A 19,017-nucleotide genomic window follows, 5' to 3' on the forward strand; every position below is an offset into this window, starting at 1 on the left:
CACACATGCACAGACACACACACAAACACACACACATGCACAGACGCACAAACACACACTAACACAAACACACACAAACACACACAAACACACACACACTAAACCATAATCCCAGATTAAACACAGTCGTCATCATTAACCAGATGAACTAAATGAATTGTTAATTCTCTTGATTTATTTATTTTTAAATCATTTAAATCAATTTTCTGTGATTTTTCAGTTTTCTTTGTTCTTCAGAGACAGACGTGTGTGTGTGTGTGTGTGTGTCAACGTTACAGAATATAATCTGCTTTTCTCATTAATCCCAAAAACACTTCATTTCAATGATCATCAGTTTAATGTAAATGAAAACATTTACTGAGAAAAGAAGCGTTTGAAGATCAGAACTTTAGATTTATACATGTGTATTATATTATATATCATATCATATATATTATAATATATATATGATATGATATATAAAGTAAAGTCTTACCTGAGCAGGTGAACAGAGCAGACGTGTGTTCAGAGTGACTGAGTCGTTGTAGCTGAACTCAGGTCAGTGTCCGTCAGAACATCATGGTTCTGACCTTTGAGTCATTGATCTGTGGTCAACGTTCAGCTGATGTTTGACAAACATGTTCTTCTGCCTCAGGATTAAATCAGGATTAAAGTCGTCTGTTTGTTTGTTTGTGTTTATGTTAACTGTCATGTTGTCTTTGTTTGTTTCATGTTGTCTTTGTTTGTTTGTGTTTCCTAAAACAAGAGTTCAGATTAAATCCACGGTCTGCGCCTTTAAAAGCCCTCCTGTCCTGTGAGGGCGCTGTCGAGCTGCGCTCCGCGTAGTGACGTCATCATCACGCGAAGAAGAAAGGCGGTAACTGTGGAGCGCAGAGACGGAGCTTCTGATTGGTCCGCTGAGTTCCGGCGCGAGCGCACAGAGAAAACAGCGCCGCGCTCAAACTGAGGCTAAACCTGAAGCTAAACCTGAGGCTCGTGTCCGTCTGACTTCATAAAAACGCGCTTTTTGTTTATATCTTATTCAACTATTCGGCTCGTGTTCGGCTCGTGTTCGGCTCGTGTTCGGCTCGTGTGTTCGGCTCGTGTGTTCGGCTCGTGTTTTCGGCTCACTGGTGTTTGGTTCCGCTGCTGAAGCTAACACAAAGCTAACCGTCTCGGCGGATGCGACCCGAGCAGGGAGCTAACGCGGCTAACTGACGTCAGCGGGTGTTTCCTGGTGAAGTGACCGAGCAGCGGTGCTCTCTGGCGGCCAGAGCGGGCATGAGCTGCCCGGTGAAGCTCCAGGCACTGCCGCCCGCCGTCTTTGACGAGGTTTTTACCCCGGAGAACGTGAGAGGAAGGTGGGTACTGACGTCACTCTATTAGCAACACCAGCAGTTACCTCTCCGCCGTGACGTCACAGGTGAGAGACCTGGACACCTGTCAATCAAACCCAGCACAGACCTGGGGATGAGAGTGATTGACAGGTTCATCAACGTAAAAACAAGCTTTAAATATACACTATAGAGTATATAATATATGTATGTAATATATATATATATATATATATCATGTTTTATTTATAAACATCTATATAACATAACTAAATTAACATATAGATGGATACTTTGTTTTCTATAGAGCTATGTTTGACCTGGGTTGTGTTGTTGTGTTGATGTTGATGATGTTGTGTTGATGTTGATGATGTTGTGTTGATGATGATGGTGGTGTTGTTGTTGTGTTGATGATGATGTTGTGTTGTTTTTGTGTTGTTGTGTTGATGATGATGATGATGATGATGTTGTTGATGTTGATGATGGTGTTGTTGTTGATGATGATGTGTTGATGTTGATGATGTTGTGTTGTTGATGTTGTTGTTGTGTTGTCGTTCTGCAGAACCTCCACAAACTCTCTGAGTTTCCCCAAATCCAGATTATCTCTGTGGGATGGCACCGCCACAGGAGAGAAGCTCCGCCTCCATCTCTGCTCACACAGGTAAACTCAGAGGTCAGAGGTCACCATTCACTTCTTACTGAGAAAAGTGATTGTTTATATATTGTGTGTGTGTGTGTGCGCACAGGAAGCCCCGTGTGGTCCTCTTGGAGAAAGCGCTGCGTCTCGCTCAGCGTCATGTCTGTCACAGCAACAAGCTCCGCCTCCACTGCTTCTTTCTTGGATCAGTGTCTGTGAACACAGGTCAGAGGTCACTTCACACTGAGCTCTGATTGGCCCGAATGACTGGTGTCACTGTGATGGCGTGTGTAAACTCTGTCTGTGTGTGTGGTCCAGATGAGGCGGGGCTCACAGTGACTCTGGACCGCTTTGATCCGGGTCGGGACCAGACCGGATCCTCGGGTCGGGACCAGACCGGATCCTCGGGTCGGGTTCCCTCCGCTCTGTTACCTGGAGACATCCTGGTCCCATGTGTGTTTTCCACTGAGCCGGAGACGACACCTGACCCTGTGGTCCAATCAGAGGCTGAGCTGCGTCACTGCATCAAGGTAAAAGTGCTGAGTCATTATCTGAGTGAGTGGTTCACAAAGTCTGTGACGGTGACGTAAAGACATGATCACGTGACCTCTCCCTCTCTCTGTAGGTGTTGCATCAGTGTGTGAGCAGCAGCAGACAGACCCTGGATCTGTCTCAGTTGATAAAGGTTAGAGGTCGCGTGGTCAGCCGTCAGCAGAGCGACGCGGCGTCCTTCAGTCTCAGCTGGTCGTCCGTGTGTCCGTCCGTCTGTGTGGACGTCCAGTCTGTCCGCGCCGTCCCCATCATCCCCACCGCTCTGCTGAGGAGTCTGAGCGCCGCCGCTCGCTCTCTAAGGCCCGCCTCCGGACGCCAGAGAGGGTGAGGTCACGGGTGTCACATGACACGGGTGTGTGTGTGTGTGTGTGTGTGTTTAACTGTAGTCTTTGTGTCTCCAGGTTCATGACCATGGATCAGTCCAGAAAACTGCTGCTGCTGCTGGAGTCTGACCCCAAAGCTGTCAACCTGCCCCTGGTCGGACTGTGAGTCACACATTCTGCTGAGTCATGGTCCATCATGGTCCACATTCTGCTGAGTCATGATCCAGGAGGAAAGGTGGAATATGACGTTTGGTTATTGTGATAAAAATCAAGCCTGTGTGTGTGTGTGTCACAGGTGGATCAGTGGAGTCACACACATCTACAACCCTCAGGTGTTCGCCTGGTGTCTGAGGTTCATGTTTAGCTCCGCCCTCCAGGACAGGTGAGAGACAAACTTCTGTGTGTACAGGTGTGTGTGTGTACAGGTGTGTGTGTGTGACCAGTGTCTGTTGTCTTTCAGAGTTCTCTCAGAGAGCGGCTGCTTCCTCCTGGTTCTGTTCTCTGACACTCACAGAACTCCTCAGTTCTTCCAGTGTCGTCCTGGTCTTGGTCCTGGTCTTGGTCCTGGTCCTGGTCCTGGTCCTGGTCCTGGTCCTGGTCCTGGTCTTGGTCTTGGTCTTGGTCCTGGTCCTGGTCCTGGTCCTGGTCCTGGTCTCCAACTGGACTGTGAGCTCCTGACTGCCTTCCAGACCCTCACCCTGTACCAGGTAACATCAGGAGTTTATGATCAGGTCTTTATTATTGGTATATTGTGACTGTAATGACGTGTGTGTCCAGCAGGTGGCTCCACTGGACGGTCAGACTGTGACCTGTGATCTGCACAAAGCTCAGGGAAGACACATGGACGTCTTCAGAGACGCTCTGACGTCCTTCAGCAGGTACCTGTCCCTGTGAGGACATGAAGGACTGACCTGTCCCTGTGAGGACATAGTGGACTGACCTGTCCCTCTGTGAGGACATGAAGGACTGACCTGTCCCTCTGTGAGGACATAGTGGACTGACCTGTCCCTCTGTGAGGACATGAAGGACTGACCTGTCCCTGTGAGGACATAGTGGACTGACCTGTCCCTGTGAGGACATGAAGGACTGACCTGTCCCTGTGAGGACATGAAGGACTGACCTGTCCCTGTGAGGACATGAAGGACTGACCTGTCCCTGTGAGGACATAGTGGACTGACCTGTCCCTCTGTGAGGACATAGTGGACTGACCTGTCCCTCTGTGAGGACATGAAGGACTGACCTGTCCCTCTGTGAGGACATGAAGGACTGACCTGTCCCTCTGTGAGGACATAGTGGACTGACCTGTCCCTCTGTGAGGACATAGTGGACTGACCTGTCCCTCTGTGAGGACATGAAGGACTGACCTGTCCCTCTGTGAGGACATGAAGGACTGACCTGTCCCTGTGAGGACATAGTGGACTGACCTGTCCCTGTGAGGACATGAAGGACTGACCTGTCCCTGTGAGGACATGAAGGACTGACCTGTCCCTGTGAGGACATGAAGGACTGACCTGTCCCTGTGAGGACATGAAGGACTGACCTGTCCCTCTGTGAGGACATAGTGGACTGACCTGTCCCTCTGTGAGGACATAGTGGACTGACCTGTCCCTCTGTGAGGACATGAAGGACTGACCTGTCCCTCTGTGAGGACATGAAGGACTGACCTGTCCCTGTGAGGACATGAAGGACTGACCTGTCCCTGTGAGGACATGAAGGACTGACCTGTCCCTCTGTGAGGACATAGTGGACTGACCTGTCCCTCTGTGAGGACATAGTGGACTGACCTGTCCCTCTGTGAGGACATGAAGGACTGACCTGTCCCTCTGTGAGGACATGAAGGACTGACCTGTCCCTCTGTCTGTCCTCAGTGCCCCCCCTCCAGCTCCTGGTCTGTCTGTCAGTGATCAGGACTCTGGAGTAGAGGACGAGGACCTGTCCCCACGTCCGTCCCCGAGTCCTCACCCCCCCGCTCCACAGGTGAGTGACAGGTGACGATGATGTCAGAGGGGGCGGGGCTAAGCGAGCTCAGCTGAAGCGTCCGTTTGTCTTTTCAGACTCGCAGAGTTCAGCCGTCTGTTCCTGAACTGTCTCTGCTGATTGACAGCAGCTTCACCGCCAATCACTGTGGCTCCGCCCACAGACCCGCCCCTGACAGGAAGTCTGCTCCTGCAGCCAGACACGCCTCTTCCTCCTCAGTTCTCAGAGCTCCTCCTCCTCCTCCTCACCTCCACAGCACCCCCAACCCCCACCTGCAGCAGCCCTGCTCCTGCTGCTCCGCCCACATAGACTCCTCCCCCTCTGCCGTAGTCTCCTCCCCCACCCTCCCTCCTCCTGCCCCTCCCCTCGAACCCCCACAGTGTGATGACCCCTCCCCTCCTGCAGACCCCGTGTCCCCCCCCTCTCTCCAGTGCTGTGGTGAGGTGGGCGGAGCCGGCCAATCAGACACCTTCCAGCTCCTCCTCCATCAGGACCGACAGCTGCGCCTCCTGCAGGCTCAGGTGAGTTTTACAGGGGAGCGTTTGTGTGTATACAGCAGCAGAGCACACAGAGAGTTATGTACTGCAGCTTTAAGATTCTGGCTTTAGCTTGTTTTCATGAGGGAAGCTCCGCCCCTTTATATTTAAGATAATATAGAGTGTGTGTGTGTGTGTGTGTCATGCTAACAGATGTGTCTCTGTAGGTACAGATGTTGTTAGAAGCTCAGAGGAAGATTCAGTCCTCCAGTCAACAGGTGGCGCAAAGGAGCATGAACAGTATTGCTGTGGGGACAGGTGAGTGTGTGTGTGTGTGTGTGTGTGTGTGTGTGTGTGATCAATAATCCTGAATTAATCCTGGATTCATGGATTAATCCTGTTGTAAAATGCTGCTTTAACTCTTTCAGGTTCCAGTCTCTTCTGGAGTGTCCCTGAGCAGGAGGCACAGGCTCCGCCCCCCTCCTCCTCTAACACTTATAGCCCCTCCCACTCTTCCTGCAAACACACCTCACAGAACCTGTCAATCACTGTGCCTGTGGGCGGGTCTGAGCCTGGTGACATCATGACACATCAGGCAGCTTCCTGTTCCCCCGCTGCTCAGCAAAGGTGAGACTGTGATGTCATCATCACATGACTGTGACATCATCACATGACACTGTGATGTCATCACATGACTGTGATGTCATCACATGACTGTGACATCACATGACACTGTGACGTCATCGTCACATGACACTGACATCATCATCACATGACTGACATCATCATCACATGACTGTGACATCATCACATGACAGTGACGTCATCGTCACATGACACTGTGACGTCATCACATGACACTGACGTCATCACGTGACACTGACATCATCACATGACACTGACATCATCACATGACACTGACATCATCACATGACACTGACATCATCACATGACACTGACCTCATCATAACATGGCACTGATGTCATCATAACATGACACTGACGTCATCACGTGACACTGACGTCATCATCACGTGACACTGACGTCATCATCACATGACACTGACGTCATCACGTGACACTGTGACGTCTTCACGTGACACTGACGTCATCACGTGACACTGTGACGTCTTCACGTGACACTGACGTCATCACGTGACACTGTGACGTCTTCACGTGACACTGACGTCATCACATGACACTGACGTCATCATCACATGACACTGACGTCATCACGTGACACTGTGACGTCTTCACGTGACACTGACGTCATCACGTGACACTGTGACGTCTTCACGTGACACTGACGTCATCACATGACACTGACATCATCATCACATGACACTGACGTCATCGTCACATGACACTGACGTCATCACGTGACACTGACGTCATCACGTGACACTGTGACGTCATCACGTGACACTGTGACGTCTTCACGTGACACTGACGTCTTCACGTGACACAGACTTCATCACGTGACACTGACGTCATCATAACATGGCACTGATGTCATCATAACATGACACTGACGTCATCATAACATGACACTGACGTCATCACGTGACACTGACGTCATCATCACGTGACACTGACGTCATCATCACATGACACTGACGTCATCATCACATGACACTGACGTCATCACGTGACACTGTGACGTCTTCACGTGACACTGACGTCTTCACGTGTGACACTGACGTCTTCACGTGACACTGACGTCATCACGTGACACTGACGTCATCACGTGACACTGTGACGTCATCACGTGACACTGATGTCATCATCACATGACACTGACGTCATCACATGACACTGACACATCTGTGCTCCACAGTGGATCATCTTCATGGTCTCAGGCTGATCGTCCTCACAGTCCACAGAGTGTGAGCATGATGAGAGGAGAGGAAGAGGAAGAGGAGGAGGAAGAGCAGAGCTTCTACCACAACCTGATGGTAACATACACACACACACTTTAACACACACACACACACACTTTAACACACACACACACACTTTAACCCCCTCTTCCCTCTCAGACTCAGCTGACCACTCGTCTCCAGGAGTCAGACAGCAGACAGGGAGTGAAGGAGGAGGAGGAGGAGTCCAGCAGCAGGAGGAGGAGGAGGAGCCTGTCCATGTGTTCTGATAGCTCCTCCTCCTCATGGATGAAGCAGCAGAGTCCAGCAGACGCTGTGGTCAGTGTGACGCTGAGTCAGCTGAGAGAGGACGAGAGACTACGAGTCACAGTGGACAGTGTCAGGTTAATACACACATTATATCATCATTTAATCTAGTTTATAAACAGAGTTAGTCATTATTAATGTGTGTGTGTGCGTGTGTGTGTGCAGCACTCTGGCCAGCATCAGTCCAGCAGCAGTCGTGTCCAGATTGTCGGTGTCTGACCCGAGCGTCTCGTCTCTCTTCCCGTCCTCTGGCGCCCCCTGCAGCAGCAGCAGCAGCGTTGACCTGAGTCTGGAGGCGAACGCCATCGCGCTGCGTTACCTCAGCAACTCTCAGCTCAGCAGGTTGTCTGTGGGAGGCCACGCCCCCCAGCCAGACCACGCCTCCTCCACTGACTCCCTGCTGTCACCGAGCAACATGTCTCTGGCAACCAGGAAGTACATGAGGAGGTACGGCTTGATCGAGGAGGAGGAGGAGGAGGAGGTCAGAGTTCAGGGGGCGTCGCCTCATCTCCTGTCCCCTGAACCTCTCAGTGCAAAGCTCCTCCCCCAGAGTCAGCTGATCAGAGACCTGCGTCCAAAGATGCAGATGTTGTCCACAAACAGCAGGACAACGAACACTGTGGACAAAGAGAACAGGCGGCCATCTTTAGTGAGGGCGAGCAGCCGCCGCCCCCCCCACACAGAGGGCTCTATGGGAAACATCCTGGACCTGAGTCGACTGAGACAACTGCCCAAACTCTTCTGACCCCCCCAACAAACCCTACTGACCCCCCCAAACAAGAAACTCTTCTGACCGCCCCAAACAGCAAACTTTTCTGACCCCCCCCAAACAAACTCTTCTGACCCCAACAAACTCTACTGACCCCCCCCAAACAAACTCTTCTGACCCCAACAAACTCTACTGACCCCCCAAACAAGAAACTCTTCTGACCGCCCCAAACAGCAAACTTTTCTGACCCCCCCAAACAAACTCTTCTGACCCCCCCAACAAACTCTACTGACCCCCCCCAACAAACTCTTATGACCCCCCCAACAAACTCTACTAACCCCCCAACAAACTCTTCTGACCCCCCCCAAACAAACTCTTCTGACCCCCCAAACAAACTCTTCTGACCCCCCAACAAACTCTACTGACCCCCCCCAACAAACTCTTATGACCCCCCCAACAAACTCTACTAACCCCCCAACAAACTCTTCTGACCCCCCCCAAACAAACTCTTCTGACCCCCCAACAAACTCTACTGACCCCCCCAAACAAACTCTTCTGACCCCCCCAAACAAACTCTACTGACCCCCCCAACAAACTCTTCTGACCCCCCCAAACAAACTCTACTGACCCCCCCAACAAACTCTACTGACCCCCCCAACAAACTCTTCTGACCCCCCCAAACAAACTCTACTGACCCCCCCAACAAACTATTCTGACCCCCCCAACAGACTCTACTGACCCCCCAAACAAACTCTACTGACCCCCCAACAAACTCTTATGACCCCCCCCAACAAACTCTACTAACCCCCCCAACAAACTCTTCTGACCCCCCAAACAAACTCTACTGACCCCCCCAAACAAACTCTACTGACCCCCCCAACAAACTCTTCTGACCCCCCCAACAAACTCTACTGACCCCCCCAACAAACTCTTCTGACCCCCCCAAACAAACTCTACTGACCCCCCCAAACAAACTCTACTGACCCCCCCAACAAACTCTTCTGACCCCCCCAAACAAACTCTACTGACCCCCCCAAACAAACTCTACTGACCCCCCCAAACAAACTCTACTGACCCCCCCAACAAACTCTTCTGACCCCCCCAAACAAACTCTACTGACCCCCCCAAACAAACTCTACTGACCCCCCCAACAAACTCTTCTGACCCCCCCAACAAACTCTACTGACCCCCCCAACAAACTCTTATGACCCAACCCAACAAACTCTTATGACCCCCCCAACAAACTCTTATGACCCCCCCCCCCCCCAAACATGTAATGTCTTCAAACACTGGACTTATTTTGTATTTTATTATTTTTAATAAATTGTGATTTTAAGTGTGTATGTGTGTGTGTGTGTTCACTAATAAGTCTTAATAATAATGTTGTGTGTTTGATATTGTTGCTGTAGATCATGTGACCTGAGGAGCTGACAGCTGATTGGTTCAGAGGAGGTGGTTACTAGGTTAACTGGTTACTGTGTGTGTTAAATCATGTATGTGTGAGCAGCTGGCTCATTTTACACACAGTCATTTTCTGAAAAGCAACAGATGATCGATTATTTATCAGTGTAACTGATCTCATCCCAGTGTGAACACCGTGTATCCGAGTCACGCATCATCTTCATAGACGATCTTTGATCTCGTGCCTTTGGCTCTTTCATGTTGCGCTCTCTCGTCTTTTAGCCAATCAGCGTGCAGCTCCGCTCGGACACGCCTTTCGTGTTTTGCCACTCGTCCAATCGGGAAGATCGTCGGCCGGACGCCATTTTGTGTCAGAGACGGAGCGCAGTCCGTCCCGCCGCTGCTCAACCTGTTGCTCCGCAGTTCCGTGTTGTGCCATGGACGGGTGAGTTTCCTCCGTGACTCCGTGAGTGTCTGCGGGAGTGTGCGTGACTGTGCGTGTTCTGTCAGGATTCACGTAAACACCGCAGCACCTGCGTGTGTGTGTGTGTGTGAGAGTAACTTTGTGAATAGCGCTAAGCTAAGCCAAGCTGAGCTAAGCAGACGACCAAAAAGTTGAGTGAGACAAGCTAGCGGGAGTTAGCTCGATGTTAGCGGGGGGAGGGGCCACTGTGCGCGGACACACGAGCACGTGACGCGGTTTACTGCTGTGAAAACACCGTAAAAGAGAGAGTTTGTGTTAAAGTTACGTAAAGACCTGTAAACGTTAGCTTAAATGTTGATTCTCACTTCAACATCAAAGGGATGCGTCCACTGCTGTGTGTCACAGCTGGCGCCCCCTGCTGCTCAGAACCAGCCTGACACGCTGTCTCCATCACTCAGTGTTTTTAATGTATATATGATGACGTCATACACCTGTCCAGGTGATGATCAGCTGACATTGACAGATTAAAGGGACACTTCCGCCTCTCTGAGCTGTGTCACTGTGCTGTTAGCGCCCCCTGCAGGTGATGACAGCACAGTGAGAAGAGTCTGGACTCTTTTTCTCTTCTGGGTTGCCTTCATTTCCTGCTTCTATATCAACAGTAGCTCCTCTTCCTCCTCCTCCTCCTCTTCCTCCTCCTCCTCCTCCTCCTCCTGCTCCTCCTCATCATCTCTTTAACCTCATTTTATTTTATTTGCTTTTTTAAATTTCTAACACACTGTCTTTTCTTCACAGCAGTGACCACCAAGATATAACAGTTGGTACAAAGGTAGGCTCCCTGCTCCTCCTCCTGCTCTTCCTCCTGCTCCTCTTCCTCCTCCTCCTCCTCCTGCTCCTCTTCCTCCTGCTCCTCTTCCTCCTCCTCCTGCTCCTCTTCCTCCTCCTCCTCTTCCTCCTCCTCCTGCTCTTCCTCCTGCTCCTCCTCCTCCTCTTTCGCCTCCTGCTCCTCCTCCTCCTGCTGCTCCTGCTCCTCCTCCTCCTCTTCCTCCTGCTCCTCCTCCTCCTCCTCCTGCTCCTCTCTTGGTTTCCCTGTGTGCTGTGTTGTGATGATGTCATTCGTCTCTGACCTCAGTGATTGGTTCACAGTTAAAGGAGCAGTAAGCTGTTTGTGTGTGTGCTTTAGTGACACCTGGTGGTGGAGTTGTTTATGACCTTGACTTCAGACTGAAACTAAAGATTGTGATCATCATCATCAGTTTAGGGTCGTTGTATCCAACGTTGTTTTCGTTGATGCCACTTTTTTTCATGACGATAAAGAGACGGTGACGAGATAAACGTGACTCTTTGATGACGAAAACATGACGAGACGTGTGTGAGTTTTCGTTGACGATATGAGAACGGACGAAAATGGTCTGTCAGACGTTTAAAACGCATGACATTTCGTTTTTTCGGCCAATCACCTGACGGTCACGGAGAAAGCACATGGCTACTTAATATGCACGTACCCCGCTACTGCTTCTGCAGTGTGTGTGTGTGTGTGTGTGTGTGTGTGTGTGTGTGTGTTCACCGTTGAATGGGGTGGACTCGTTAGCATTTTAAGCTAGCGATCTTTATGCTAACATGTTAGCAAACAACAGACAGATGGATTATTTAGGGACATGACAATAACTGGACACAGTAGTTGTAGTAGTGGCTAAAGTTAGCCTTTGTTAAGCTAACGTCAATTCTCAATTATGTGTGTTTCTTTAGCAGCATGTTTAGCCATGTTTACATTCAGTGACAGTGTGATCATCTCTTTGTGTGTAATAATAGACAATGTGCAAGCTCACAGTGTGTTAACTTATAGATCTGCTGCTATTTTCAACTTATGTGCGACACTGCCCAACAACAATCTCCAATACTTATTGACCTAAATACATTTGTTAAAAGACTATACTTCTTTTTTTCGACTAAAACTAGACTAAATCCTTTTTGAGTTTTCGTCGACTAAAACTAGACTAAAACTATCAGATATAGAAGTGACTAAAATGTGACTAAAACTAATAAGCATTTTCGTCCAAAAGACTAAGAATAAAGACTCAGGAGATTAAATCTAAGATGGTTGTCAAAAAGAAGACGTGTGTATTTTATTTTGAAACAGGAAGTGATGTGAGACAGCAGCAGGTGTTGGTTTAGTTTTCACTTTGAATAATTAAACATGAACTCTGTCACATGATCCTCCAACGTGTGTGTGTGTGTGTGTGTGTGTGTGTGTGTGTGTGTGTGTGTGTGTTGCAGAGAGGATCTGACGAGCTTTTCTCCAGCGTCTCCGTTGGTCCATATATCATGAGCACCACAGGTCAGTGTGTGTGTGTGTGCGTGCGTGTGTGTGTGTGCGTGTGTGTGTGTGTGTGTGTGACCCTCTGAACCTGTGTCTCCTGTAGCCAATGGCAACGACAGTAAGAAGTTCAAAGGGGACATGAGAGGGGGCGGAGTCATGGGCGGAGTCGGGGGCGGAGTCCCGTCCAGAGTGCTGCATGTGCGCAGACTGCCCAGTGACATCACAGAGGCTGAGGTCATCAGTCTGGGTCTGCCCTTTGGTGACATCACTAACCTGCTGCTGCTCAAGGCCAAGAACCAGGTGAGGACATGAGGGGACATGAGGGGACACTGAGGACCTGAGGGGACACTGAGGGAGACTGACCTGTCCTGTGTGTGTGTGTGTGTGTGTGTCCTCTCAGGCCTTCTTAGAGATGTCCTCAGAGGACACAGCTCAGCACATGGTCAGTTATTACTCCACAGTGACTCCGATCATCAGACATCATCCGGTCTACGTCCAGTTCTCCAACCACAAGGAGCTGAAGACGGACAACAACCCCAACCAGGAGGTGAGACACTGTCCTCTTAGCATCTGCTAGCCTCTAGTTAGCATCTGTTAGTCTCTAGTTAGCATCTGTTATCATCCGCTAGCCTCTAGTTAGCAATTGTTAGTCTCTAGTTAGCATCTGTTATCATCTGCTAGCCTCTAGTTAGCACCTGTTATCATCTGCTAGCCTCTAGTTAGCATCTGTTAGTCTCTAGTTAGCATCTGTTATCATCTGCTAGCCTCTAGTTAGCACCTGTTATCATCTGCTAGCCTCTAGTTAGCATTTGTTATCATCTGCTAGCCTCTAGTTAGCATGTTATCATCTGCTAGCCTCTAGTTAGCATCTGTTAGTCTCTAGTTATCATCTGCTAGCCTCTAGTTAGCATTTGTTATCATCTGCTTGCCTCTGGTTATCATCTGTTAGCCTCTGTTATCATCTGTTAGCCTCTAGTTAGCATCTGTTAGCCTCCACTTAGCCTCTTTTAACCTCTAGTTAGCATCTTTTAGCCTCTAGTTAGCATCTGTTAGCCTTTGTTTGCCTCTAGTGAGCATCTGTTAGCCTCTCGTTAGCGTTTGCTCAGCCGTCTGTCCGTCTTATGCCCCTCCCCCTCTCAGCGAGCTCAGGCAGCTCTCAGGGCTCTCAGTTGTCCTCATGTGGACACGTCCACTGCAGCGTCCAACTCTGTCCTGAGGGTGGTGGTGGACAACCTGATGTATCCTGTCACGCTGGACGCCCTCTGCCAGGTAACGCTAACGTTAGCATGAGCCCAAGCAGACCGGTGGATCCGCTCGTGCTGTTGATGCTAAGCTAATGCTAGCGTGCGTCTCTGGTCCTCAGATCTTCTCAAAGTTCGGGACAGTTTTGAGAATCATCGTCTTCACCAAGAATAATCAGTTCCAGGCTCTGATGCAATTTCATGATGGAGCGTCAGCGCACAACGCTAAACTGGTCTGTGTCCTCTGTGTCCCTCTGTGTCCTTTAAGTGTCCTCTTTCCTCTCATGTCCTCAGTCTCTAGATGGACAGAACATCTATAACAGTTGTTGCACTCTAAGTGTCCTCTCATGTCCTCTCATGTCCTCTCATGTCTTCAGTCTCTAGATGGACAGAACATCTATAACAGTTGTTGCACTCTAAGTGTCCTCTCATGTCCTCTCATGTCCTCTCATGTCCTCAGTCTCTAGATGGACAGAACATCTATAACAGCTGTTGCACTCTAAGGATCAGTTTCTCTAAACTCAACAATCTAAACATCAAATACAACAACGAGAAAAGTCGAGACTTCACCAGACCAGACCTGCCTACAGGAGAAGCTCCGCCCACTGTCATGGACCATGCTGCCATGGCAACGGCCTTCAGTAAGCCACACCCACTCACTCTGTAGACTGTAGACTCTGTAGACTAGACTCTGTAGACTGTAGACTCTGTAGACTGTAGACTCTGTAGACTCTGTAGACTCTGTAGACTGTAAACTGTAGACTGTAGACTCTGTAGACTGTAGACTGTAAACTGTAGACTCTGTAGACTCTGTAGACTGTAGACTGTAAACTGTAGACTGTAGACTGTAAACTGTAGACTCTGTAAACTGTAGACTGTAGACTCTGTAGACTGTAGACTGTAGACTCTGTAGACTGTAGACTGTAGACTGTAGACTCTGTAGACTGTAGACTCTGTAGACTGTAGACTAGACTCTGTAGACTGTAGACTCTGTAGACTGTAGACTAGACTCTGTAGACTGTAGACTCTGTAGACTGTAGACTAGACTCTGTAGACTCTGTAGACTGTAAACTGTAGACTGAGGACTCTGTAGACTGTAGACTCTGTAGACTAGACTGTAGACTCTGTAGACTGTAGACTCTGTAGACTGTAGACTCTGTAGACTGTAGACTAGACTCTGTAGACTGTAGACTCTGTAGACTGTAGACTAGACTCTGTAGACTCTGTAGACTGTAAACTGTAGACTGAGGACTCTGTAGACTGTAGACTGTAGACTAGACTCTGTAGACTGTAGACTCTGTAGACTGTAGATTCTGAAGACTGTAGACTCTGTAGACTGTAAACTGTAGACTCTAGACTGTAGACTCTGTAGACTGTAGATTCTGAAGACTGTAGACTCTGTAGACTGTAAACTGTAGACTCTAGACTGTAGACTCTGTAGACTGTAGATTCTGAAGACTGTAGACTGTAGATTCTGAAGACTGTAGACTCTATAGACTGTAGACTCTAAAGACTGTAGACTCTGTAGACTGTAGACTCTGCAGACTGTAGACTCTATAGACTGTAGACCCTACAGACTGTTGACTCTGTAGACTCTATAGTCTGTAGACTCTATAGTCTGTAGACTCTACAGTCTGTAGACTCTGTAGACTCTATAGACTGTAGACTCTATAGACTGTAGACCCTACAGACTGTTGACTCTGTAGACTCTATAGACTGTAGACTCTATAGTCTGTAGACTCTATAGACTGTAGACTCTATAGTCTGTAGACCAGGGGTCACCAACCTTTTTGAGACAGAGAGCTACCTTAAGGGTAAAAAATAATATGGAGGGCTACCACATTAACATTTTATGCACCATTTTTTTACCATTTAAAGGGACACTGTGTAGTATTTATGGGTTTAAATTACCCAAAATCCACTTTTTTATACATATTATGTGCTCCTGCATTGTCAAGTCGCTGTATAATAGTTTTTGTTTCATTTTCGTAGTGTTTCAAAAAGTCATGTAAAATAACATGGTCGCGGGCTGCGGTTGCATAGCCACTGTTAGCAGAGAGACGCCATGTTTCTACAGGAGCCTGTGAGGAGAAAACGCGAGAGAATATCAAAGATATTTTACTGAGCCATCATACGGATACATGCAAGTGAGGTGAAGTGAAGTGAGCTCGCGGGCACCCTATTGGCTGCCTGCGGGCTACCAGGTGCCCGCGGGCACCACGTTGGTGACCCCTGCTGTAGACTCTATAGTCTGTAGACTCTTTACAGGGTTCATCATTAACTTGATCTTCTCTTGTCTCTCAGATCCAGGAATCATCTCAGCTTCTCCATTCTCCACTCACACCTTCTCTCCAGCCTTCACCCTCCAGCCTGCAGGTCAGTCTTCATCTTCATCATCTTCATCATCTTCATCATCTTCATCATCATCATCATCTTCATCATCTTCATCACCTGCTCTGTGTTTCCATGGTTACTCTGTTAACAGGAAGTGCTGGAGCATGATGGGTAATGTTCAATTGTTCCTCAGATTATCACCATGTCTGTCCTCTCTGTCCTCTCTGTGTCCCCCTCTGTCCTCTCTGTCCTCTCTGTCCTGTGTCCCTCAGTGTCCTCTTCATACCCAGGGACACTGTCCCTCTCTGGTGTCCCTGCAGCAGCCCTGGCGTCTCTGTCTCTTCCGTCCTCGTCCAGATTCCACCTCCCGTCTCTGTCCTCTGGACACTGTGTCCTGTTGGTCAGTAACCTGAACCCTGAGGTGAGAGCGCCCCCTGCTGTTGTAATGACCCTCTACATGACTGTGACTGACCTGTGTGTCTTGTGTCTTCACAGAGAGCCACGCCCCTCTGTCTCTTCATCCTCTTTGGTATGTTTACACTCTGTCACTCTAACACACGAGGCAGCAGAGAGTCAATGAGCATCTGTGGACACTTTGGTGTGGGAGAGTGAGTGGGTTATAAAGTTTACTGTAACACTGATGTGACTGTGTGTGTGTGTGTGTGTCTCTCTCTCTCTCTTTGTGTCTGTGTGTGTCTTTGTGTGTGTGTCTGTGTCTCTGTGTGTGTGTGTCTGTGTCTCTCTGTGTGTGTGTGTGTGTGTCTCTCTCTCTCTCTGTGTGTGTGTGTATGTGTGTGTGTGTCTGCGTGTGTGTGTGTGTGTGTGTGTGTCTCTCTCTGTGTGTGTGTCTGTCTCTCTCTGTGTGTGTGTGTGTGTGTGTGTCTCTGTGTGTGTGTGTGTGTGTGTGTGTAGGTGTGTATGGAGACGTCACCAGGGTGAAGATCCTCTTCAATAAAAAGGATAATGCTCTGGTTCAGATGTCAGACTGCACTCAGGCTCAGCTCGGTAACTGCACCACAGACCACGCCCACTTTAATATCACAGGCCACGCCCACTGTCACCTCACCTGTTGTTGTTGTTGTTGTTGTCAGCGATGAGTCACCTGAACGGTCAGCGTCTCCATGGTAACCCCGTCCGTATCACACTGTCCAAACACTCGTGTGTGCAGCTTCCTCGTGAAGGTCATGAGGATCAGGGTCTGACTCAGGACTTTAGTGGATCAACTCTGCACCGCTTCAAGAAACCTGGATCTAAGAACTACTCTAACATCTACCCTCCATCTGCAACTCTGCACCTGTCCAACATCCCGTAAGTCCTGCTCCTGACCCGGCCCTGAGTCCTGGTCCTGACCTGGCTCTGAGTCCTGGTCCTGACCCGGCCCTGAGTCCTGGTCCTGACTTAGGACTGAGTCCTGGTCCTGACCTGGCTCTGAGTCCTGGTCCTGACCCGGGGCTTGAGTCCTGGTCCTGACCCGGGCCCTGAGTCCTGGTCCTGACCCGGGCCTGAGTCCTGGTCCTGACCCGGGCCTGAGTCCTGGTCCTGACCCGGGCCTGAGTCCTGCTCTTGACCCCAGCTTGAGTCCTGCTCTTGACCCGGGGCCTGAGTCCTTGTCCTGACTCAGGCCTGAGTCCTGCTCTTGACCCCAGCTTGAGTCCTGCTCTTGACCCGGGGCCTGAGTCCTTGTCCTGACCCAGGCCTGAGTCCTGGTCCTGACCCGGGCCTGAGTCCTGGTCCTGACCCAGGGCCTGAGTCCTGCTCTTGACCCCAGCTTGAGTCCTGCTCTTAACCCGGGCTTGAGTCCTTCTCCTGACCCGGGGCCTGAGTCCTGGTCCTGACCCGGGCCTGAGTCCTGGTCCTGACCTGCTCTGGTTGTGTCTCATGTCTGGTTCTGGTTCTGTTTCAGACCCTCTGTGGTAGAAGAAGACCTCAGGAGACTTTTCTCCAGCTCAGGATTCACAGTCGACGCCTTCAAGTTCTTCCAGTGAGTATCAGAGTCAACGCTGTGTTTTCACCTCAGTCCAGACACTCAGAACCTGTTCTGGTCTGGTCTTTAGGAAGGACCACAAAATGGCTCTGATCCAGATGGGTTCTGTGGACGAGTCCATCGAGTCCCTGATCCAGTTCCACAACCACGACCTGGGAGAGAACCATCACCTGAGGGTCTCCTTCTCTAAGTCCTCCATCTGACCACACTGGACTGGACCGGACTGGACCACCAGACTGGACCACCAGACTGGACTGGACCACCGGTCCAGACCAGACCAGACCAGACCAATCGTGACACCACACTCCCATCATTCCAGACCAGCGTCGACTCTGCTGTGATGTCACTTCCTGCTTGAAGCTGAAAACAGGAAGTGACAGATTTGATCAGGAAACAGACCGAGTACTTCCTGTTCCCTCACTGTGATTAAAGGCACAGTTCAGTGTTTCTATGTGACACAGACTGACCACACGAGGCAGCAGTGGACCAGCTCAACTGTCCCTTTAATCTGCTCTTATTTATTTGACATCTTCATGACCTTTGCCCTCTGACCTGGGCGACCTTCACCCACCACTGTGCCTTAGACGTCATGTCCCATCATGCATCTGTGCAACGTCAACATATCGTATGAGATCACAGGTGTGAGATCACAGGTGAGATCACAGGTGTGAGATCACAGATGTGAGTCTTTATCGACTGTTTTTTAGAATCTTGTTTTTTTTTCGTATTTCTTTACGTTTCTTTGTAAACGATGATTTGTTTTTTTATGTAAATGAGTTGTAGCGTTATGTTAATCATTCCTGAGCTGTGATTGGTTTGCGTGTTGTGGGCGTGTCTGCTCTACTGTGTTTACCATGTTTGTTTTATTTATACGTTTGTTTTTCACGACGAACTGAAACCAAAAACACAGAAGTGCTGAGTCACTGTCGTCCAATCAGCTGAGTCATCGCTACATTCCAGACGTCCCACAATGCACTGCAGTCCTGGAGACTGACTCTGTTACCATGGTAACAGCAGCTGAAGGTCACATGAACACATGAATCCTCCAGAGTTACTGAAGTTTAGTAAAAAACAAGAAATGTCCTGGGGTCTTGAATGCACCACAAGTCCTCAGGTGAGACGGGGGAGGGGCTTATAAGC

At 49.5% G+C, this 19,017-nt stretch overlaps 2 protein-coding genes across 2 annotated transcripts; both read left to right on the plus strand.

Annotated features, from left to right (window-relative positions):
• Positions 1-1,260: 1,260 nt before the first annotated feature.
• On the plus strand, positions 1,261-8,209 carry stil (STIL centriolar assembly protein; the record flags this gene model as incomplete). Its single annotated transcript, XM_083888361.1, has 18 exons — positions 1,261-1,340; positions 1,876-1,974; positions 2,060-2,175; positions 2,269-2,480; positions 2,576-2,826; positions 2,904-2,987; positions 3,121-3,207; positions 3,286-3,385; positions 3,443-3,532; positions 3,606-3,703; positions 4,694-4,802; positions 4,880-5,323; positions 5,506-5,596; positions 5,707-5,905; positions 7,116-7,233; positions 7,318-7,382; positions 7,431-7,541; positions 7,630-8,209. 18 exons carry the CDS (start codon positions 1,261-1,263, stop codon positions 8,207-8,209), a joined length of 2,934 nt encoding a protein of 977 aa, XP_083744487.1.
• Positions 8,210-10,795: 2,586 nt separating this feature from the next.
• LOC310925827 (polypyrimidine tract-binding protein 1-like) lies at positions 10,796-18,346 on the plus strand. The gene is made up of 14 exons (XM_083887849.1): positions 10,796-10,827; positions 12,276-12,336; positions 12,422-12,618; positions 12,719-12,865; positions 13,459-13,587; positions 13,682-13,792; positions 14,020-14,200; positions 15,864-15,935; positions 16,166-16,314; positions 16,389-16,422; positions 16,806-16,898; positions 16,985-17,201; positions 17,797-17,874; positions 17,948-18,346. Exons 2-14 carry the CDS (start codon positions 12,324-12,326, stop codon positions 18,078-18,080), a joined length of 1,554 nt encoding a protein of 517 aa, XP_083743975.1. The 5' UTR covers positions 10,796-10,827; positions 12,276-12,323; the 3' UTR covers positions 18,081-18,346.
• The last annotated feature ends 671 nt before the right edge of the window (positions 18,347-19,017 follow it).

The sequence above is a fragment of the Microchirus variegatus genome (assembly GCF_963457635.1).
Source record: "Microchirus variegatus genome assembly, chromosome: 4".
NCBI classification, from domain to species: Eukaryota; Metazoa; Chordata; class Actinopteri; order Pleuronectiformes; family Soleidae; genus Microchirus; species Microchirus variegatus.